At 46.7% G+C, this 22,511-nt stretch overlaps 2 protein-coding genes across 13 annotated transcripts in view; one reads left to right on the forward strand and one right to left on the reverse strand.

The window, feature by feature from the left end:
* The window catches only part of ppfia4 (PTPRF interacting protein alpha 4), a 77,529-nt gene extending 59,289 nt beyond the window's left edge, over window positions 1-18,240 (forward strand). For 6 of the 12 annotated variants that reach the window (XM_034287243.1, XM_034287246.1, XM_034287252.1 and 3 more), the window contains 22 exons: window positions 636-719; window positions 1,262-1,393; window positions 1,510-1,572; window positions 2,807-2,898; window positions 3,951-4,080; window positions 4,952-5,148; window positions 6,928-7,156; window positions 7,376-7,411; window positions 7,932-8,059; window positions 8,134-8,258; window positions 8,814-8,898; window positions 9,111-9,192; window positions 9,353-9,553; window positions 9,947-10,009; window positions 10,558-10,584; window positions 11,216-11,391; window positions 11,551-11,648; window positions 12,706-12,881; window positions 14,210-14,278; window positions 14,890-15,076; window positions 15,354-15,446; window positions 16,778-18,240. In XM_034287243.1, the coding sequence (XP_034143134.1) occupies window positions 636-719; window positions 1,262-1,393; window positions 1,510-1,572; window positions 2,807-2,898; window positions 3,951-4,080; window positions 4,952-5,148; window positions 6,928-7,156; window positions 7,376-7,411; window positions 7,932-8,059; window positions 8,134-8,258; window positions 8,814-8,898; window positions 9,111-9,192; window positions 9,353-9,553; window positions 9,947-10,009; window positions 10,558-10,584; window positions 11,216-11,391; window positions 11,551-11,648; window positions 12,706-12,881; window positions 14,210-14,278; window positions 14,890-15,076; window positions 15,354-15,412 (2,439 nt within the window). In that variant the 3' untranslated portion in view covers window positions 15,413-15,446; window positions 16,778-18,240. The remainder of the gene's footprint in view (window positions 1-635; window positions 720-1,261; window positions 1,394-1,509; window positions 1,573-2,806; window positions 2,899-3,950; window positions 4,081-4,951; window positions 5,149-6,927; window positions 7,157-7,375; window positions 7,412-7,931; window positions 8,060-8,133; window positions 8,259-8,813; window positions 8,899-9,110; window positions 9,193-9,352; window positions 9,554-9,946; window positions 10,010-10,557; window positions 10,585-11,215; window positions 11,392-11,550; window positions 11,649-12,705; window positions 12,882-14,209; window positions 14,279-14,889; window positions 15,077-15,353; window positions 15,447-16,777) is intronic. The other 6 variants (XM_034287244.1, XM_034287249.1, XM_034287245.1 and 3 more) reach the window with 6 other exon arrangements.
* Window positions 18,241-19,521: 1,281 nt separating this feature from the next.
* On the reverse strand, window positions 19,522-21,928 carry myog (myogenin). Its single transcript, XM_010895583.5, has 3 exons — window positions 21,125-21,928; window positions 19,714-19,813; window positions 19,522-19,631 (listed from the first exon to the last, which is right to left on the reverse strand). Exons 1-3 carry the CDS (start codon window positions 21,665-21,667, stop codon window positions 19,522-19,524), a joined length of 753 nt encoding a protein of 250 aa, XP_010893885.2. The 5' UTR covers window positions 21,668-21,928.
* Between the last annotated feature and the right edge of the window lie 583 nt (window positions 21,929-22,511).

Here is a 22,511-nt window from a genome sequence, read left to right on the forward strand (position 1 = left end):
GTCACAGAGGGTGGCAGTCCTCACCAAGGTAACCACCCAGTCACAGAGGGTGGCAGCCCTCACCAAGGTAACCACCCAGTCACAGAGGGTGGCAGTCCTCACCAAGGTAACCACCCAGTCACAGAGGGTGGGAGCCATCACCAAGATAACACTCAGTCACAGAGGATGGCAGCCATCACCAAGGTAACCACCCAGTCACAGAGGATGGCAGCCATCACCAAGGTAACCACCCAGTCACAGAGGGTGGCAGCCGTCACCGAGGTAACATTTAGTCACAGAGGATGGCAGACCTCATTAAGGTAACACCCGGTCACAGAGGGTGTGAACCATCACCAAGGTAACGACACAGTCACAGAGGATGGCAGCCGTCACCAATGTGACGACACAGTCACAAACCGTGGCAGCCATCACCAAGGTAACCATACAGTCACAGAGAATGCCAGCCCTCACCAAGGTAACGACACCCAGTCACAGGGTTAACCCTACCACTGTAATAAAGGCAATTGATACCACCGTAGTCAAGGCATTTGTTATAGGATTTGAAGGTAGACAAAACACTGTCCATTTTTGGAAACAGCTGGGTGTGTGAATACCGGAATGCAGTTTGATGGAGAGTCCGATGTCTCCCCTTGCAGGCTGAGGAGCGGCATGGCAACGTGGAGGAGAGGCTGAGACAGCTAGAGTCACAACTGGAGGAGAAAAACCAGGAGCTGTGCAGGGTGTGTGGGTTACACTGGAGTCTAGCCTAGCAGGCTGTTCCTGTCCTCCCTCTGAGCTCAGAACAACACTGTACATTAGCCTTGACACTTGCCTTTGTCTTTTCAAATTTCCTCACCCAAACACACCCACTGAGACACTTATACTCGTTGGTGTTATTTAGAGTGTCAAACCGTCACACCTTGTTGTGTACATATGGACCAAATCCACACATTTCCTGGCGCAGCCTGTTCCCCTCCCCCACAGATCCTTGATTGGCTGATATACTTAGAATATGAATAATTCACGCATGGCTAGTGTCTAGCTCTGTTTGTGAGCTCATCAGTAGAGTGAAGAAGTTGCCATACAAAACTGCAGCAAATATGAATGTGTGTGTTTGAGATTCAATCATTTCAATCTGTTAATGTGATGCAGCGATGCCAAATCAAGTCCTTTCTCTTTGGAGTATGTCTGAAGTGCTGCATGTAGGTCACAATAGTCAGGAACGTGTTTAAACCTTTCACTCTGTTTCTATTTATTTTCTCTGTGTCCTTCCCTCTTTCAGGCACGTCAGAGAGAGAAGATGAATGAAGAACATAACAAGCGTTTGTCTGACACGGTGGACCGTCTGCTTACTGAGTCAAACGAAAGACTGCAGCTCCACCTTAAAGAACGCATGGCCGCGCTGGAGGACAAGGCATGGCCCAACACACACACACACACAACACACACACACAACACACACACACAACAGACACACGGCCTCAAACCAGTGACTCCAGCTGAATTGGGATGTTCTATCTGTTGTTCTAGAACTCCCTGATCCAGGATCTGGAGAACTCCCAGAAACAACTTGAGGAGTTCCACCACACCAGGGTGAGTCTAGACTGGAACAACAGCCTATCACAGGGTGTTAAGGTTAGTCAGGGTTAGGTGTTAAGGTTAGACAGGGTTAGGTGTTAAGGTTAGACAGGGTTAGGTGTTAAGGTTAGACAGGGTTAGGTGTTAAGGTTAGATAAGGTTAGGTGTTAAGTTTAGTTAGGGTTAGGTGTTAAGGTAAGATAGGGTTAGGTGTTAAGTTTAGTTAGGGTTAAGTGTTAAGGTAAGATAGGGTTAGGTGTTAAGGTAAGATAGGGGTTAGGTGTTAAGGTTAGACAGGGTTAGGTGTTAAGTTTAGTTAGGGTTAGGTGTTAAGGTAAGATAGGGTTAGGTGTTAAGGTAAGATAGGGGTTAGGTGTTAAGGTTAGACAGGGTTAGGTGTTAAGTTTAGATAGGGTTAGGTATTAAGGTAAGACAGGGGTTAGGTGTTAAGGTTTGACAGGGTTAGGTGTTAATTTTAGATAGGGTTAGGTATTAAGGTAAGACAGGGTTAGGTGTTAGGGTAAGATAGGGTTGGGTGTTAGGGTAAGATAGGGTTGGGTGTTAAGGTAAGATAGGGTTAGGTTTTAAGGTTAGACAGGGTTAGGTGTTAAGGTTAGATAGGGTTAGGTGTTAAGTTTAGTTAGGGTTAGGTGTTAAGTTTAGATAGGGTTAGGTGTTAGGGTAAGATAGGGTTAGGTGTTAAGTTTAGATAGGGTTAGGTATTAAGGTAAGACAGGGTTAGGTGTTAAGGTAAGATAGGGTTGGGTGTTAAGGTAAGATAGGGTTAGGTTTTAAGGTTAGATATGGTTAGGTGTTAAGGTTAGACAGGGTTAGGTGTTAAGGTAAGATAGGGTTAGGTGTTAAGGTTAGACAGGGTTAGGTGTTAAGGTTAGACAGGGTTAGGTGTTAAGGTAAGATAGGGCTCCATCTAATGTTTTCACTCACAGTGTACCCCCACTATTTATTTACCTTACAGTAATAGATTACACCTCTTACAGTAGGATTACGTATTACCCTTATGGTTTAGATGAGGTATTATGGTTTCATTTCATATGGTTTTATTAAGGGTGAAGACTTTAAACCCTCAACTCAGGGGCCATTCTACCATCCAAATCCACAACACTGGTGTGCTGGACTGTTGCGGCATGGGATTGAATAAGGCCCACTGCTCTTAAATAATAGGTTTCTATTTTACCCCACTGTCTTTATCTATCAAGCATTAATCCACTATTTCTTTCTTCTTTTTTAGGAGCGTCTGATTGGTGAGATTGAGAAGCTGCGGAATGAGATTGACCATCTGAAACGCCGGAGCGGAGTGTTTGGAGATGGATCACACCCACGGTACACACACTCAGACACACACACACACACAGACACACACACACACACACACACACACAGACACACACACTCAGACACACCCACGGTACACACACTCAGACACACCCATGGTACACACACTCAGACACACCCACGGTACACACACTCAGAAACACACACTCAGACACACCCACGGTACACACACTCAGAAACACACACTCAGACACACACACACTCAGACACACCCAAGGTACACACACTCAGAAGTAGTGTGTCCTGGGCCTGATACCACACACAGGAGGTTAGGTAGTGTGTCCCAGGCCTGATACCACACACAGGAGGTTAGGTAGTGTGTCTCAGGCCTGATACCACACAGGAGGTTAGGTAGTGTGTCCCAGGCCTGATACCACACAGGAGGTTAGGTAGTGTGTCCCAGGCCTGATACCACACACAGGAGGTTAGGTAGTGTGTCTCAGGCCTGATACCACACAGGAGGTTAGGTAGTGTGTCCCAGGCCTGATACCACACACAGGAGGTTAGGTAGTGTGTCCCAGGCCTGATACCACACAGGAGGTTAGGTAGTGTGTCCCAGGCCTGATACCACACAGGAGGTTAGGTAGTGTGTCCCAGGCCTGATACCACACAGGAGGTTAGGTAGTGTGTCCCAGGCCTGATACCACACAGGAGGTTAGGTAGTGTGTCCCAGGCCTGATACCACACACAGAAGGTTAGGTAGTGTGTCCCAGGCCTGATACCCACACAGGAGGTTAGGTAGTGTGTCCCAGGCCTGATACCCACACAGGAGGTTAGGTAGTGTGTCCCAGGCCTGATACCACACACAGGAGGTTAGGTAGTGTGTCCCAGGCCTGATACCACACACAGGAGGTTAGGTAGTGTGTCTCAGGCCTGATACCCACACACAGGAGGTTAGGTAGTGTGTCTCAGGCCTGATACCCACACACAGGAGGTTAGGTAGTGTGTCTCAGGCCTGATACCACACACAGTAGTCTGGGACTGGGCCATACTAGTCCTATAATGTGTGTGTGTGTGTGCACGTGTGTGTGTGGGTGTAGGTCTCACATGGGCAGTGCCAGTGACCTGCGTTTTTCCGTCGTGGAGGGGCAGGACGGGCACTACAGCTCGGCTGTCATCAGACGGGCACAGAAGGGGCGTCTGGCAGCTCTGAGGGATGAACCTACCAAGGTGAAGAAAACTCATCCCATGCCTGTGGGCCCTCTGTCTGCGCTCATCCCAAACTCTGTCATGAAACAGTACTTGCTCTCATCCTCTTCACGTCCCCCTCTCCTACCTCTCCTCACTCTCATCATTGTTCTTCACTGTCTTCCAACTCTCTTCCTCTCATCCTCCTCTCATCTTCCTCTCATCCTCCTCTCATTTTCCTCTCATCCTCCTCTGCATCCTCTCATCGTCCTCTCATCGTCCTCTCATCCTCCTCTCATCCTCCTCTCATCGTCCTCTCATCGTCCTCTCATCCTCCTCTCATCCTCCTCTCATCGTCCTCTCATCGTCCTCTCATCGTCCTCTCATCGTCCTCTCAACCTCCTCTCATCGTCTTCTCATCCTTCTCTCACCTTCCTCTCATCCTCCTCTCATCTTCCTCAGTTCCTCCACTCATCTTCCTCCCATCGTCCTCTCATCTTTCTCTCTTCCTCCTTCTCTTCCTGTCTTCCTCCTCTCCTCTCCCTCATGGCTGCAGACCTGAAGGCCCTGATCAGGGCTGTAATATGGTTGATAGTTATTTATATTAACAGACTGTCTTCATCATATCCATCTAACCAATGCATCTGTCTTTCACCCTGCTACCTGGACATACATATGTGGCATGTAAGTGATATTTCTTTACTAATATGACTGTTTTTAAATTCTTCAAATATATGAGGTGTGAGTGTGAATAATGTGTGTAATGGTGTGAGAATCATATGAGTAATGGTGTGATCGTAAATCATGTGTGTAATGGTGTCTGTGTGTGTTTGTGTGTCTGTCTGTGTGTGTGTGTGTCTGTGTGTGTGTGTCTGTGTGTGACTATGTGTGTGTGTGTGTATCCATCCTACAGGTGTGTGCTGTGTTTGAGCAGGACTACCCGTCTCTACGCGGAAGCGTCAGTCACCTCCTGTGCAATGATATAGAGGTGGAGTCAGACTTAGATGATGACGTTAGCTCCGCCCTCCTGTCACCCAGCGGCCAATCAGATGCACAGACTCTTGCTCTGATGCTGCAGGAACAGCTGGATGCCATCAATGAGGAAATCAGGTAGGAGAGCACACCAATGCAGACGCTGTCTATCACACTGTTACATCACACTGTCACACTATTAAATTACACTGTCACACTATTACATCACACTAGCACATCACACTGTCACATTATTACATCACACTAACACATCACACTGTCACAATATTACATCACGCTATTACACCACACTGTCACACTATTACATCACACTATTACATCACACTGTCACACTATTACACCACACTGTCCCACTATTACATCACACTAACATATCACACTGTCACCCTATTACATCACGCTATTACATCAGATTATCACACTATTACACCACACTGTCACACTATTACATCACACTAACATATCACACTGTCACCCTATTACATCACACAATTACATCAGAATATCACACTATTACATCACACTATTACATCACACTGTCACACTATTAAATCACACTGTCACACTTTTACATCACACTAACACATCACACCGTCACACTATTACATCACGCTATTACACCACACTGTCACACTATTACACCACACTATCACACTATTACATCACACTAACACATCACACTTGCAACCTATTACATCACGCTATTACATCAGATTATCACACTATTACATCACATAATTACATCAGAATATCACACTATTACATCACACTTACATCACACTATTACATGAGATTATCAAACTATTACATCATACTGTCACCCTGTTACATCAGAGTATCACACTATTACATCACACTGTCACACTATTACATCAAACTATTCCATCACACTATCACACTCTCATATCATATTATACTATCACACTATTATGTCACACTATTACATCATACTATCACACTCTCACATCAGAATATCACAATATTACATCACACTGTCATACTATTCATCACAGTTGCGCATCAAACTATTTATCTAACTATCACACCTGCAGCGACTAGCAGCAGTAGCTCGTTTCCGTTCCTTGTTCTATTCAATTTCCTCATGGGGATAATAAAGACTCACTCAAGTTTACTATTACATTATACTATTACATCACAATATCACATCACACTATCATGCTGTAATTCACACTACCATCACTCTATCATACTGTAAATTACACTATCCATCACTATCAAATTACACTAACACATCACGCTATCATCACACTGTAAATCACACTATCCATCACACTATCTATCACACTATCCGTTGTTATTACATTACACTATCCATCACACAATGACACTATCACATTACACTATAATGCCGCGTTCCATTTACCTCAGAAGCTGGAACTCAGAACTGGGAATGATGTCACACCCGAGTTAACCCAAGTTGATTGCATTCCAATGTCCAAAGTTGGAAAACAAGATGGACGCCCCCCATTAAAACCCTTTGTTGCGCTCGCCCTTTCGGAATATATACAATGTTTTTCATTGTGTTCCACTTTTTAATTGGCCATTCCGTAACTGGTAGCCTAACCTTTAACCTGGACAGGCGAGGGCTCTTCGGAATATTGTAACGTAACAAAACATTTCATTTTCCTATATAATTCATAACACTATTCTGCTAAATGGGTGCTGCCATCTTGGATTACCAACACGGGGCTAGTGGGGTTGTTCTGACTTTCCGAGTTGGAATTCCGACTTGAGGGGGCGTTCCAGTTGAAACCTCTGACTTGGAACTCGGAAATTCCAACCTCTGATTACAAATGGAATGCGCCATAACATCCCAGAATCCCTCCCACGGTATCGTATGTGCGGTGATAGTTGCAACGTGTCCCTCTGGTGCAGGATGATCCAGGTAGAGAGGGAGTCAGCTGACCTCAGGGCTGATGAGATAGAGTCACGTGTGAACAGTGGCAGCATGGACGGGCTTAATGTTACACTCCGCCCCCGGGCCATGCCCACTTCAGCCACTGCCCAATCACTGGCCTCTTCCTCGTCCCCGCCCAACAGTGGACGTTCCACCCCCAAACACCACGCCCACAATGCCAGCCACCAGCTGGGCATCATGACCCTGGTGAGACATGTACACCCACACACACACCCACACACACTTACACACAGTCCACCGTTATTGAGGCTAACTTATATACATGTGTACAGGGTGAGACTAAAGACCCTTCCACTGCTAGTCATGCATTCTGACTTCATTCCCTCTAGTAGCCTGTTGAGATGTTCAAGCCTGGTTGTGTCTAATTGTGTTTCTGTGTCGGTGTCTTCCTCATGTTTGTAACAGCCTAGCGACTTAAGGAAACACCGCAGGAAAATAGCAGTAAGTCTGTTTTCTCATCATCTTAACCTGACAGAACTAAGAGAGGCTGGATCGTTCCCTGCTCTCGTAATGCGCCCGTTCTTAAAGAGCTTTGGAACGTACTAAAAATAACACCGTTGTCAAGGATGCTTGGATGTGTTGTCACAGCTTCTGAAAAAAACAGGCTTCACACAGGCTTTCTCAGCATACCTCCCTCCCTCCCCCTTTCCCTCCCTCCCCCTTTCCCTCCCTCCCCCTTTCCCTCCCTCCCCCTTTCCCTCCCTCCCCCTTTCCCTCTCTCCCTCTTACCCTCCCTCCCTCTCTCCCATCCTCTCTCCCTCCCTCTCATCCTCTCTCCCTCCTTCTCTCCCTCCCTCTCATCCTCTCTCCCTCCCTCTCACCCTCTCTCCCTCCCTCTTACCTTCTCTCCCTCCCTCTTACACTCCCTCCCTTGCACCCTCCCTCGCTTCCTGCCACCCTCCCTCTCTCCCTTTCTCCCTCCCACCCTCTAACCCCTCCCCTTCTCTTTATGTCCCTCCAGTCTCCAGTGGAGGCTCGTGAGGATAAGGCTACTATCAAGTGTGAGACGTCTCCCCCCTCCTCCCCCCGGAGCCTGAGACTGGAGACCAACTTCGCACAGCTTACTGGCAGTCTGGAGGACGGACGAGGGTAACACCCCCCTCCCCCACACACACACCTGCTCTTTAAACACAAAGACCATCTGACTGGATCTCTCTCTACAGGGGTAAAGCAAAGAAGGGCATCAAGTCGTCTATAGGACGCCTGTTTGGGAAGAGCAAGGAGAAGGGCAGGATGGAGGGAGGAGGAACACTGGGGAGAGAACCTCTACCTGCCCTGATGCCAGGAGGTAACACAGCCCTCCACCTCCCTGACCACCATCACACCTGTTTCTGACCACCATCATACCTGTCTCTGACCACCATCACACCTGTTTCTGACCACCATCATACCTGTCTCTGACCACCATCACACCTGTCTCTGACCACCATCACACCTCTCCCTGAACACCATCACACCTGTCTCTGAAACACCATCACACCTGTCTCTGACCACCATCACACCTCTCCCTGAACACCATCACACCTGTCTCTGAAACACCATCACACCTGTCTCTGACCACCATCACACCTCTCCCTGAAACACCATCACACCTGTCTCTGACCACCATCACACCTGTCTCTGACCACCATCACACCTGTCTCTGACCACCATCACACCTGTCTCTGACCACCATCACACCTGTCTCTGAAACACCATCACACCTGTCCTTGAAACACCATCACACCTGTCTCTGATCACCATCACACCTGTCTCTGAAACACCATCACACCTGTCTCTGAAACACCATCACCCCTGTTTCTGAAACACCACACTGGATGATACTTCTGTTGTGTTGTCTCAGTAGAATTTGACATGAGTATCGGAGACACCATGACTCTGGGCAAGCTAGGAACTCAGGCTGAGAGAGACCGCAGGATGAAGAAGAAGTACGATCTATGTCTATCTTTCCCACACACTCTCTCTCTCTCATTGTCTGTCTCTCTCTTAGACACACACACTGCCTGTCTCTCTCTTAGACTGTCTTTCTCTCACTTCATCTGACATTTAGATTGTCAGTAGCATTTTAGAAACTGAAGCCCTGACTCTCCTTTTCCCCTCTATCTCTCTCTACTGCATTTCTCCCCCATCCTCCTGCCAGACATGAGCTCCTGGAGGAGGCCCGGAGGAGAGGTCTGCCGTTCGCCCAGTGGGATGGACCCACCGTGGTTTCCTGGCTAGAGGTAGAACCTCTAACCCCTGAACCATGACCTCTCCCACAACCTTTAACCCCTGTCCCTAACCCTAGCAGAAATGAATCATCCCTACCTCAGCAGACAGGATGATCAGAAGGTTACAGAGTGACATGATGATGATGATGAACATTCTCTCCTTCCTCTCCAGCTGTGGGTTGGCATGCCCGCCTGGTACGTGGCAGCGTGCCGTGCCAACGTGAAGAGCGGTGCCATCATGTCTGCCCTGTCGGACACGGAGATCCAGAGGGAGATTGGCATCAGCAACCCCCTCCACCGCCTCAAACTACGGCTGGCCATCCAGGAGATGGTGTCCCTCACCAGCCCCTCAGCCCCACTCACCTCTAGAACGGTACACGCACACACACACTCTCACACACACACACACACACACACACATGATCACTTACGCACGCACACACACACTCACGCACACACACAGATGCACTCACTCACGCACCCACACAGACACACGGACACACGCACACTCACCTGTCACAAATGCTAGTGCCACTTGGGGCTGCCACTTGTCTTCACTCTGACCACTGGGCTGCATGGGGGTGAATCAGATCCCTGGACTCCTAACACTGGGTCAGATACAGCCTGAAACACACTCCCTGTCACTGAACATACTCTGTGTTTCTGTGTGTTTGTGCGTGTGCGCGCGTGTGCTTGTGTGTGTGTGTGTGTGTGCGCGTGTGCTTGTGTGTGTGTGTGTGTGCGTATTCTATCCCTCTTTGCGCAGTCCTCTGGAAATGTGTGGTTGACTCATGAAGAGATGGAGAACCTGGCTTCCTCCACTAAAGCGGTCAGTGCCATCTGGGTTGTCCCCTCCCACCCAACGGTCCCCACCCACCCCTCCACACTGTTCCCCACCCCTCCACATGGTCCCCACCCACCCCTCCACATGGTCCCCCATCGGGCTACACATATGTCTGCTTCCCCAGCCACTCACCCCCAGCCTCCTGGAACTACACTGCCTGCCTGCATGGGTTTGCCTGGGTTAGCATGTCTTCGGTGGGTTGTTCTGGTTGGTTATGGAGCGTTGACACTGGTTGTCTGTTACTTTGTCTCATAATGTGATTTATTATTTACCTTTATTTGTTAATAACATCTGCTATGATTGATCTATCAATGCTAACCATTTTCTCCTTATGGCTCTCCTGAGTTTAAAAACAGTACATTGTTGCATTGGTATGTGTGTGTGTTTGTGTGTGTCCGTGTGTGTGTGCGTGTATGTGTGCATGTCCGTGTGTGCTTGTGTGGGTGTGTGTGCATGTGTGTGTGTGTGTGTGTGTGTGGATTCGTAAGCATTGTCTAACCAAATCTGTCTTTGCCATGCTGTCAATCATTCAGGAGAATGAGGAGGGAAGCTGGGCACAGGTGAGATAACCCCTCCCACTAAAACCTGTTGTTGTCATAACAGCAAACATCTGAGCCAGGGGGGCAGAGCAGTGTCTCCATGTCACAAAGAGCACACACCCTAGACTTCTGCTTAACCCCCACACAGACGGAGGTTCCTATCTATCTGATGTTAACTGTATCCGTCCCCCACACAGACGGAGGTTCCTATCTATCTGATGTTAACTGTATCCGTCCCCCACACAGACGGAGGTTCCTATCTATCTGATGTTAACTGTATCCGTCCCCCACACAGACGGAGGTTCCTATCTATCTGATGTTAACTGTATCCGTCCCCCACACAGACGGAGATTCCTATCTATCTGATGTTAACTGTATCCGTCCCCCACACAGACGGAGGTTCCTATCTATCTGATGTTAACTGTATCCGTCCCCCACACAGACGGAGGTTCCTATCTATCTGATGTTAACTGTATCCGTCCCCCACACAGACGGAGATTCCTATCTATCTGATGTTAACTGTATCCGTCCCCCACACAGACGGAGGTTCCTATCAATCTGATGTTAACTGTATCCGTCCCCCACACAGACGGAGATTCCTATCTATCTGATGTTAACTGTATCCGTCCCCCCCACACACACACACACACAGACTCTGGCCTATGGGGACATGAACCACGAGTGGATCGGTAACGAGTGGCTGCCCAGCCTGGGCCTCCCCCAGTACCGCTCCTACTTCATGGAGTGTCTGGTGGACGCCCGCATGCTGGACCACCTCACCAAGAAAGACCTCCGCACACACCTCAAGATGGTGGACAGCTTCCACAGGTCAGTCACCATGGTAACCAGCCTACCACCTATGCCACGATGTAGGAAAAATACACACGCCAGTGAGAACATAATAGCATTGAATTTGCATTGTAGCAAAGACATTGTTCCCATTACAGATGTTGACTAAAGAATGAACGGTGAATGTGTGTTTCCAAGGGCCAGTCTGCAGTATGGGGTCATGTGCCTGAAGAGACTGAACTACGACAGAAAAGACCTGGAGCGCCGCAGAGAGGAGAGCATGCATGACATGAAAGGTAAACACCACCGGTCATAGACGGAGGTACAAAGTTAAAGTATTTGGCTGTGTTCACCTGTTTAGGGAACCTCCTAATTTATACCAAAATGACCAGGTAAAAGGAGTTTATAACTAACCTGTGGTCAATTCAAAAAGGGTATGTGGAAAAGTATCAAGGTCACTGGTTAGTTGTGAACTCCCTTTACTTATCATTTAGGTCTTTATTAGTAACCTCCTTAAAGTGGTGCACACAGACGAATACATTCAAGTTTTACTTTGTACTATTACACCTTTGGTCATAGACCTGACATCTTACAAATGTTTTCCATTGACATCTCTCAGTTGTCTGAAGACACAGCACCATCTAGTGACGTTAATAAGAACTGCTTCAAAGTATTCAGCAGGCACAGCAGCATCTCGGGGTGTGAGGATTGTGGACACAGCACCATCTAGGGGCCTAATGTTAGTAGTGAACCATTCACATTTTAGCAAACGCTCTTATCCAGATCAATATACGGGACCAATTAGGGTTAAGTGCTTTTTTTACCTTATCGGCTCTGAGATTAGACCCAGCAACCTTTCATTTACTGGCCGACTGCTCTTGACCACTACGCTATCTGCCACCACTTAACTGACTGAACAAGGTTGTCTCTATGTATGGACAGCTGAGCCCTTCACTGATAGCTCCACACAAACACACCCACAAACACACCCATAAACACACCCACGAACACACCCATAGACACACCCACAAACACACCCATAGACACACCCATAGACACACCCATGAACACTCTCATGCACACACACATATGCACATACAAACTTTGCCACCTTTCAGCACTGAATATGAACTTGACTCAGCTGTCCTGTCACATCACAAGCCTCCCCCTCCTAATGCGCGCGCGCGCCTGTTCTACACTCAGAAACCCGGGTGACAGCTGTGCTTATTCAGAACAAAAGGGGGTATGCCCGTGAGTTTCAATCTGTCTGATAATACCTACATCTGTTTAGGTACAGTATATGAGATGGGTTATGTGCTGTCCTGTCTCTGTCTACCCCCCCAACCCCCGTAGATGCATTAGTGTGGACCAATGAGCAGGTGATCCACTGGGTTCAGAGTATCGGTCTGAAGGACTACAGTACCAACCTGATGGAGAGTGGAGTCCATGGGGCTCTCATCGCTTTGGATGAGACCTTCGACTACAGTAGCCTGGCCCTCATACTGCAGATACCCATGCAGAACACACAGGTACACACACACACACAAGTACATACTCCAGATATCCATGCAGGCACAAACTGAGGTCTATAACAGACAGACAGTCACAGACTGAGGTCTATAACAGACAGACAGGCACAGACTGACTTCTATAACAGACAGACAGGCACAGACTGAGGTCTATAACAGACAGACAGGCACAGACTGAGGTCTAAAACAGACAGACAGACAGGCACAGACTGAGGTCTAAAACAGACAGGCATAGACTGAGTTATATAACAGACAGACAGGCACAGACTGAGTTCTATAACAGACAGACAGACACAGACTGAGGTCTATAACAGACTGACAGACACAGACTGAGGTCTATAACAGAGAGACAGGCACAGACTGAGTTCTATAACAGACAGACAGGCACAGACTGAGGTCTATAACAGACAGTTAGGGGCAGACTGAGTTCTATAACAGACAGACAGGGGGAGACTGAGGTATATAACAGATGGACAGGGGCAGAGTTCTATAACAGACAGACAGGCACAGACTGAGGTCTATAACAGACAGATGGGGGCAGACTGAGGTCTATAACAGACAGCAACTGTGGTTGACATGTTTTGAGAGTTGCATTTTTACAAGCAACAACTCAAACTGTTTAGGCAGAGTTTCTTATAAAATGACAGAGCATTAAACATTCTCCCCTTAATAGATGACCACGACTCCTACCTCATAGAAATGACCTGACTAATTATAATAGAACATGAACTGGAAGCCTCTGAAGATCCTTGGTAAGAACACCAGGTCTGGACTGATATGCTAATGATGATGGAGTTTGAGGAGTCTCTGAATGGCCATGTGCATAAATCCTTGGCTGTTATGATTACTGAAGACAGCCAATGTGAATCAGAAACCAATAACAGTAACAAGATAAGAATATAACAATAAACCATACGCAAAGGTTGCCAAGGACATGAGATAGGGTCAATAATGTAGGCTAAAGGATATGAGATAGGGTCAATAATGTAGGCTAAAGGACATGAGATAGGGTCAATAATGTAGGCTAAAGGATATGAGATAGGGGTCAATAATGTAGGCTAAAGGACATGAGATAGGGGTCAATAATGTAGGCTAAAGGACATGAGATAGGGTCAATAATGTAGGCTAAAGGATATGAGATAGGGTCAATAATGTAGGCTAAAGGATATGAGATAGGGTCAATAATGTAGGCTAAAGGATATGAGATAGGGGTCAATAATGTAGGCTAAGGACATGAGATAGGGATTCTCACCATGATAGTATACCTCTCTCTGTGTGTGTGTGTGTGTGTGTGTGTGTGTGTGTGTGTGTGTGTGTGTACACTCCAGGCTCGGCAGGTTCTAGAGAGAGAGTTCAACAACGTCCTGGCCCTTGGCACAGACCGCAGATTGGAAGAGGTGAGGAACTAACCAGAAATAACTGGAACCAGAGTTTTCAGTTTCACTGTAATATACACAGTGCCTCCGGAAAGTATGCAGGCCCCTTCACTTTCTCCACATGTTGTTGTATTATTTATTTTAACTGATGCCATCAACATTCACACCCCAACCTTCAATACCCCTTAATGACAAAGCAGAAAGACCTTTTCAGACAATATCTCATGTACATACGTTTTCAGACCCTTTGACATTACAATCAAAATGAAGCTCACATGTGTCCTTTGATCATCATTGGACATTGAGATGTCTTTAGAACTTGACTGGAGTCCATCTGTGTAATATTCTACTGATTAAACATGATTTAGAAAGGCACACTGCATGTGATAGTCCTAAATAAGGGGTTTGAATACTTATGTACATTAAATATTTCAGTATTTGATTTTAAATTAATTGGCACTAACTATGTCATTATAGGGTCTTCTGTGTAGATGGATGGGGAAAAAATGTATTAATTGTAAAATTATAACACAACAAAAAGGTGAAGGGAAGTAAATAAATCTGAAGGCATTGTATTTCATTATTACCATTTGGCGTTGCACAACAGGTTTCACATGACTGTTTGTCTGCAGAGTGGAGATGACAAGACCTTCCGGCGCTCTCCGTCGTGGCGTAAGCGTTTCCGAGCGCGTGAGGGAGGTGGAGGAATGGGAATGATGGCCGGCTCCATGGAAACACTGCCCGCTGGGTTCCGTATGCCCTCTATGTCCATGCCCCCATCTATGGCACTGGGACCCAAGAAACAGCTGCAACCAGAAGGTGTGTTGGGTGTGTGTGTTCTGTTTGGAATGGGGACTGTTTATTCATAGTTCAATTGAATGCGGTTGTGTGCGTTTAAGGTGAGTCTGTTTGGCAATGTATTGACAATGCAAGCACTAACAACAACAACCTCTAAATGATTTCATCTTAACCCCTGGTGTGTTTGAGGGCATTTCCGCGTGTTTGAGTGAGAGCCTTTCTCTCTGCTTTGCCTGACTCACTGCATGTCTCCTTTCTGTCCCGCTCTGCCATCCCCATTCCTGCCGTGCCCGTGTAGCTCCTCCCCTGGCGCCACAGAGACTCGACCCCTCTGCTGTACGGACGTACTCATGCTAACTCCAATCTTACTAACAGGAGCTAGCACTAACAGGTAAGACACATAGCACTGCTACCACTGGCTAAGTCCACTAGCCTGATTCAGCAATGCAAACAAATAGCTAGGGCCAGTAGCCTGTCTGAGCAGCTAACAAACGCCTAGGTCCAGGGGCCTGACTGAACAATGCTAACAAATGGCTAAGTAACAAATGACTAAATATCCCAAGTCACCTGACTGTGCAATGCTATCAAACTGGTTAGGTTCAACTCGTGATAACTTCACAATGGTTATGAGCTAATGTTAAGATCATCATCAGGTGAAACATATTGTCGGACCGCGTAAGGGGAGCCGTCCAAGAAGAGAGACTGTCTCTTACTGACTGAGTGAGTGAGTGACTGACCCCTTTTTAAATAGCGTAGTGGTTAGAGAAGCAGACCTGCAAACTATAGGTCTCGTCACAGTCAAAACCCATTATGCATTAGGATTTGTTCCGGATAGACAAACACTGGATACAACCTTCAGTAGCTGCTCGGAGTACGCATCCGTGCATGCTTTTTGGGGTAATTTAGGCTAGATCACAACCCCTTGTGCTGTATAAGAGTAGGGGTTTCCAAAATTCTCTCATCTTTTCATTTGAGGAAAAAGTCAGTTATCTTCACCTATATTGATAATTATTGTATAAGTGTCATTCAGGAATGAAAGAAAAATGAAAGTTTTTGTGCCATAAAAATAAATATCTTTGGTACTGTATAGTTAATCTTCAGTCTCGCTAGCAATTGCTCAATTCTTATGACTATTCCAAGTAGTAAGTTAGTAGATACTAGTAAGCCTATTACTGGTTAATAAGCTGTTAAAATTTTACAGTATAGATGCTGTTCTTTGTGTAGGTGAACTTAAGAAACGTTAGTCAGTTTAACACATTGTTTAATGGCGTCTAATGAAATATTAGAAGTTAATATGATGTTAATGTGTGAAACAAAGATCTAATGTGGAGATGCTTTACTGACACTGGGCAACCATGTAGCACCGTGGCTTAGTGGTTAAGGACATTGGAGACCCGGGCTCAAGTCCCGTGAGGTCAACAATATTTATTACTTTTAATTGCAGGCTGGCTGAACTAGGCTTGCCTGGTTCCTATTCTGGTTATTATTATTAAAGGTGCAAAGTACAAATATTTTTCTATCAACATTTTAACCCAATTCTAACATGTTCTAACGACCATGCTTTAACTTGGTAAAAAGTTGGTAAAAAGTTTTTTTTAAGTGACAGTCTCTCCCTTTCCCCCTCCTTTTCTTTTCTCTCACTGTCCCTCCATATCTCTCTCTCTTTCTCCCTCCTTCCCTGTTCTCTCACTGTCCCTCCTTTCTTTCTCCTTTCCATCTCAGTGCATTCTCATTACTTGTATGGACACATGCTTGCGGCCTTTCGAGAGTGACATGCCAAATTTGGGAGAGATCTGGATTGTTAAAGGACCTGAATCCAGCTTCACCTCTCACCCTCTCCCTGGGACATGTGCAATATGGAGGTGACCTCTGACCCTTTGACCTTTGAACTCTGAGCGTGCTAATTGGCCACACTCGCTGCTGTAAAGGAGACTCAGCCCAGTCTCTATTCCCTGTGACCCCAGTACCCCCAGTAGCCTTGTTGTTGTGGTGATGTGCTCCCTGTCCTGGTCTGGTCCCAGTTCTAAATATGTGGGCTCAACTCCTGGGCGTTTTAATGACAAATCTGACCTACACCGTCACCCCCTCTCGGTTATGCAAGGTACTAATCATTTATCGTCTCGCTTTGTACATAAAATGGATGACATATGTTTTTTATAGAAGTATACATAAATATATATATATATATATTGGAATTATATATGGAGAATATTATAATATTATTGCTGTACGAAACCCAATGCCCTGTATTCGGTGGTGACTGTTCTCTGTGTGTTGGACCTCTGTGTGTCTTATATGCTGTCAGTGTCTGAAACGCCAGTTATATTAGCTAGGAGCTCACTACGCAGGGCTGTTGTTCCTGTATGTGAATACTGTTACCAGGGCTCAGCCACAGACCAGAGGTTCAGACCATAACAAGTCTGTTACCTTTCCTGCCTTTTATCCCCTCCTTTCCTTACTGTCCTATCTACGTTCCTCCTTCCCTTGTTTCCGCCTTTTCTTCCCTTATAAGACACTATGTAGCTTCCATGAGTATGTGTTCTTGTAGAGAGGAGAGGCTGCCGTAGGCTATGAGCAGTGTGTGTGTGTAGATGAAAGAAATAGACTTCTATGTCTCAGACTTGAAGGAAACAGTGTTCTTCTGAAAGCCAAACCCCAGACTAATGGATGGACTGTGTCATTTTTCACTGGATGATGTCTGTATGTCTCTGAGTGATTCTCTGTACTTCAAATCAAACTGTAAATTGCTGCTGGGCATCAGCCAACTTGAAATCCTCAAAAACAGGTCACCTGACAGAGACGGTGAGAACGCCATATATGGACTGTTCCCCCTTGCCCCTTCTTTTCCTGTCCAGTTGCCATGGGGATGTGATAGCGGCCAATGATGCTGTCTAACCACTAACGAGTGTTGTGTATGTGACCTCTCTGCCAATGACAGAGCTCTACCAGTGAACCAGTGAAGTATCCCATGGGTGTTTTCCTTCATTTCCTTCTTTTTACAGCTGATGTTTAAAGGTGTGTAAAGGTGTAATGTGCTACTGTGGCAGCTATGAGTACTGTATGTGTATTTATTCCAGGTGTGAAACGATGCTGACAAATCAAGATTTTATTATTTGGCTATTTAAAAGGTGTATTGTATTTATGACACTATATACATAAGTAAAACTGTTTTTTTTTAAGATAAATATTGACGTGTGCTAATTTTGAAGGGAGGGTTTGCATGGAATTGAGTGATGGTGTTTTGATGTTTACTGCAGTCAGGTATTGAAAATTGTATTTAGTGCAAGTCTGAACAGAAATACTGTGTCAGTTCCTGAAACCTCTACAGTACACAACAATCTTTATTATAAAAGTCAAAAATAAGTTAACAAAAAATAGAAAATAAAATAGCAAAACCACTCTGTAGAAAAACGGAACGTATTTACATTACTAGCATTCATAACCAGTTTAAATTAAGCAGATCTCATTGGTCAAAACTGCCATGGTACATATTGGCCCCACAAATAATAAACATGCAAACAAAATGCAAGAGAGATCAGGGAAACATTTAGAGTCAGAGGAAACACTGATTTCTCTGCATTAAGTCAGAACAGAAAACCAGCTTCTCTCCTTGCTCCTTCCCAGTGGCACCTAGGGTCTAAGTCCTAACAAGAGATCTATAGAGACAACTGGATATTTACCTTAAATGAAACACTGATTTCTGCCAGTGGGATCTCAGTTAGGATCTGAGTTGGCTGACAGCCTACTGGAAGGGAGGAGTGGACCACAAGGTTTGGAAAGTAGGGAATATTATGGCCTTAGTCCTGGAAGAGGTGTGAGGGCATTGGGGTTTGGACCAGGAATGAGTCCTGCTCCCATGACCTGACCAGGAAAAACCTCCTGGCCTATAGTGTTGTATGAGGTGGTGCTGTGGGTGTGGGTGGTGTTGTTTGATGGTGTTTGTGTGTGCAGGTGTGTGGTGTTGTGTGATGTTTTTTGTGTGTCGGGTGGGTGGTGTTGTGTGATGTTGTTTGTGTGTGGTGTTATGTGATGGTGTTTGTGTGTGGGTGGTGGTGTTGTGTGATGGTGTTTGTGTGTGGTGTTGTGTGATGGTGTTTGTGTGTGGTGTTGTGTGATGGTGTTTGTGTGTGGGTGGTGGTGTTGTGTGATGGTGTTTGTGTGTGGGTGGTGGTGTTGTGTGATGGTGTTTGTGTGTGGTGTTATGTGATGGTGTTTGTGTGTGGGTGGTGGTGTTGTGTGATGGTGTTTGTGTGTGGGTGGTGGTGTTGTGTGATATCCCTGTGCTAGTTTGGATCTAGCTGGAACACACTCACTGCTTTTCCTTCCTCACATCATTAAAGTGGTCTCTGATCTAACAGCATAAGATAGGTGCTATGTCGGATCCATTTAATAGATTTCACCTATCCAGTTGTGTCAGATCAGCAATGACCTCTGGGGAAGGGATGAGGGGACGTGCAGCTCTGGGTTCATTTGGTAATGTCCACGGGTACAGGGTAGGCTCCCGGAGCGCCCTCTGCTGCTGAGATGCTGTCCACGATGGAGGTCAGAGAGCGCAGGTTAGTCTGCTGTGGAGAGTCTGAAGACAAGGAGAGAGATCAGGAAAACCAACCCAGTTTTCTTGGGCACCATGCTCTGAGTGTGTGTGTGTGTGTGTTTACCCTCGTTGCTGTAGCTCTGGGTGCAGTGGTCTGAGGTGTTGCTCCACTCTGGGCTGCTACAACAGGTGCTGCCTGATCCCTGCTCGCTCGACGACGACACCTGTTACCATGGAGACACACCCGGTGCTGTCAGTCACCCCGCTTTATGACACGTCACGACACACACACCCGCAGACTCGCCAGCAGTGACACATTCATGTCTTCAACAACCACACACACACACACACACACAGCCATCCTAATATCAACAACCACACATAACTGATGATCTGTCAGTTGCAGCTTGCCTGTCTAGACTGCTCTTGTCAATAAATCATCCAACACACACACACACACACACACATTACACCACATTCACGACACACTTGCACACACATACCCGATGATAGGCAGTACTTTATCAATGAGTTTGTGAATAAACTGTTGTACTGCTGTCTTCAATCCTTTAGTAAGTGTTCTGTAGGCCAGGTAGGACTCCCATGGGAATTGAAACAAAACACACAGGGGGAGATGTGTGAATATCTCTGTTGCCTGTACTGTTGTAATGGTTTGATGAAGGCTCTGCTCAGTGGTACGTGTTTACAATAGCCCTGTTTACACCTGGTGCTGATGTCCTCTTTTAATCATGTCCACATTCTGCACACATTTAGGCAGATGCAGATACTAAAACATGTGTTATGATCTGACTGTAAACCAGGACAAGATCAGAGTGGAGGATGTTAAAACCAGGTGTCAACAGGGTTCATTCATGTGTGGATTCTATTCTGGAGGTGCTGTTAAAAGCTTTTATTCCACACCAGTGAAACCACATACATCAGCGTAGACCTCTCACGCACATAGACCTGTGATCCTACCACACAACAACCAGCTCACACACACACATGTAAACAGCCTTCACGTCACACACCAGCCGCTAAACCTGCTCTACCCAAAGCACTGTCAATACCTGACGGACTAAAATGACATTTCCAGATATATTTAACCAATGTTCCCCTTCTATATTATTTCCATTGCTGTTGCTAAATCTCTCTCATTATTCTCCTTCCTTTCTTCCTCTCCAGTCTCCCTCTCCTCTACTGTTCTCTCCTTCTAACCTCTCCCACTGTCCTTCCCATCCTTTTCTCCTCTCGACTGTCCTCTCAACTCCACTATCCCTACTGTCCTCTGCTCCCTAACTCCTCTTTACTCCGCTGTCCTCTCCTATTCACTCTTCTCCTTCAGTCATAACCTTATTATCTCTTGTCTTGCCTTGTTCTTACTTTTTCTCTGTCACTCTAACTCAGTGCCTCCATCTTTGATCTTCTCACCTCCTTCTGTTCTGCTGTCTCTGTATCTCCTTGCTTCTACAATCTGTATCCCTCTATTTCTCCCAATCCCCTCCTCACCCTCCTTCCATCCCAGCCTTACTTACTCTAGGTAGGGTAGGTCCGGAGCGGTAGTGCAGGCCCTGTGCTCCCTGCTGGTCGTTCTCCTGCTGGTTGAGGGAGGAGACAAGTGCCTGCAGCCTCTCGATGTACTGAATGGCGCTCCTCAGGATCTCCACCTTGGGAAGCCTCTGGTTGGGATTCATCAGGGTGCTCCTCTTCAGGGCCTCAAACGCCTCGTTCACTTTCTTCAGCCTCCTCTTCTCCCGCATGGTGGCCGCTTTCCGCCGGTCCATGGTGACCGTCTTGCGTTTACACAGCTTGCAGGCCCAGGGGAGACACTGTCCGGGGCAGTGGGGCTCCGAGTCGGGGGACAGACTGGATGGGGACGCCTTGTCTTCCATACCTCCGTTCACCCCCACCCCGACACCCCCGGACAGACCCCCACACAGTCCCGCCATGGAGCCCCCGCGCTCCTGGTACCCCTCCTGGTCGTACCCGCCCGGCAGGCGGGACTGGTAGAAGCTGTCCCCCCCCTCGTAGAAGCGCTGGTCGGGGAAGAAATAGGGGTTGGTCTCGAAAAGCTCCATGCTGGTGGACGATCAGGTTTAGGGGAGGAATACTCCGGTTGGATTCCTCGGGGCTCAGCCGTGTGTGTTCTGTTGGGTTGTTAGGTCCGAGTGTGTTGGAGGGAGGGTGTGAATGAGCCTCGCCCACTCCTGGCCTGAGGAGGACGTGTGGAGAACAACTGTTGTGGAGCAGCAACTGCAGGGTGGCATTTAAACCCTCCGACTGCTGAAGGATCACAGGGTTAAATTTAGCACGAGCCCGGAGAAACCTGACACGACGTTTAGCTGTTGCTGCACATCTAAACTTCACATCTCCGTTGGGCTCTGTTCTCCAGAGCTTCAGGCCCGTGCGTGTGGTGGTGTGTATATGTGTGTGTGCAGGGTAGAGCTCCATCACATGGCGTATCAGAGGATGGAATACGATCTGCTTGCAGTGGAAATTGGTCAGATTACCTCAGATCTGACCAGGGGATCAAAGATGGCTGCCTTAATGAGCTAATCCCAGCCTCATGTCCCCCTCCATGACAGCAGGCATGATGACTCCTACCATACAGGCACATGTCACATGATGTCCATACACGTCACCGTACATGATGGCAGAAAACAGGGCAGTACCATTTGTCAAAGTTATTTATTTAATATCGAGCCACTATATAGATGTGTTTGAATGATGTTTTAATACAATGAAGTTTAAGGTGACAAATAATCAGGTAATGTGAGTGGATGTAGACAGAACTGGACCTAGTTACCTGGAGTTACTGTATGACTCTTTCCTAGCTGATACAGGAAGTACAGTGTGGACAAGTTCACATTGCCTGGTATTTGTCCTAGTAGTGATAGTCACATCCGGTAAGATGTTTAGGAT

This window comes from Esox lucius, chromosome 17 (genome assembly GCF_011004845.1).
Source record: "Esox lucius isolate fEsoLuc1 chromosome 17, fEsoLuc1.pri, whole genome shotgun sequence".
Lineage (NCBI taxonomy): Eukaryota > Metazoa > Chordata > Actinopteri > Esociformes > Esocidae > Esox > Esox lucius.

Excerpts from the sequence above, each read along its gene's own strand:
- myog (XM_010895583.5), bottom strand. The coding sequence starts at position 21,667 with ATGGAGCTTTTCGAGACCAACCCCTATTTCTTCCCCGACCAGCGCTTC. Across the intron at positions 19,814-21,124 it reads CCGGACCTACCCTACCTAGA|GTGTCGTCGTCGAGCGAGCA; the intron begins GTAAGTAAGGCT and ends CCATGGTAACAG. Across the intron at positions 19,632-19,713 it reads CCAGAGCTACAGCAACGAGG|ACTCTCCACAGCAGACTAAC; the intron begins GTAAACACACAC and ends CCTTGTCTTCAG.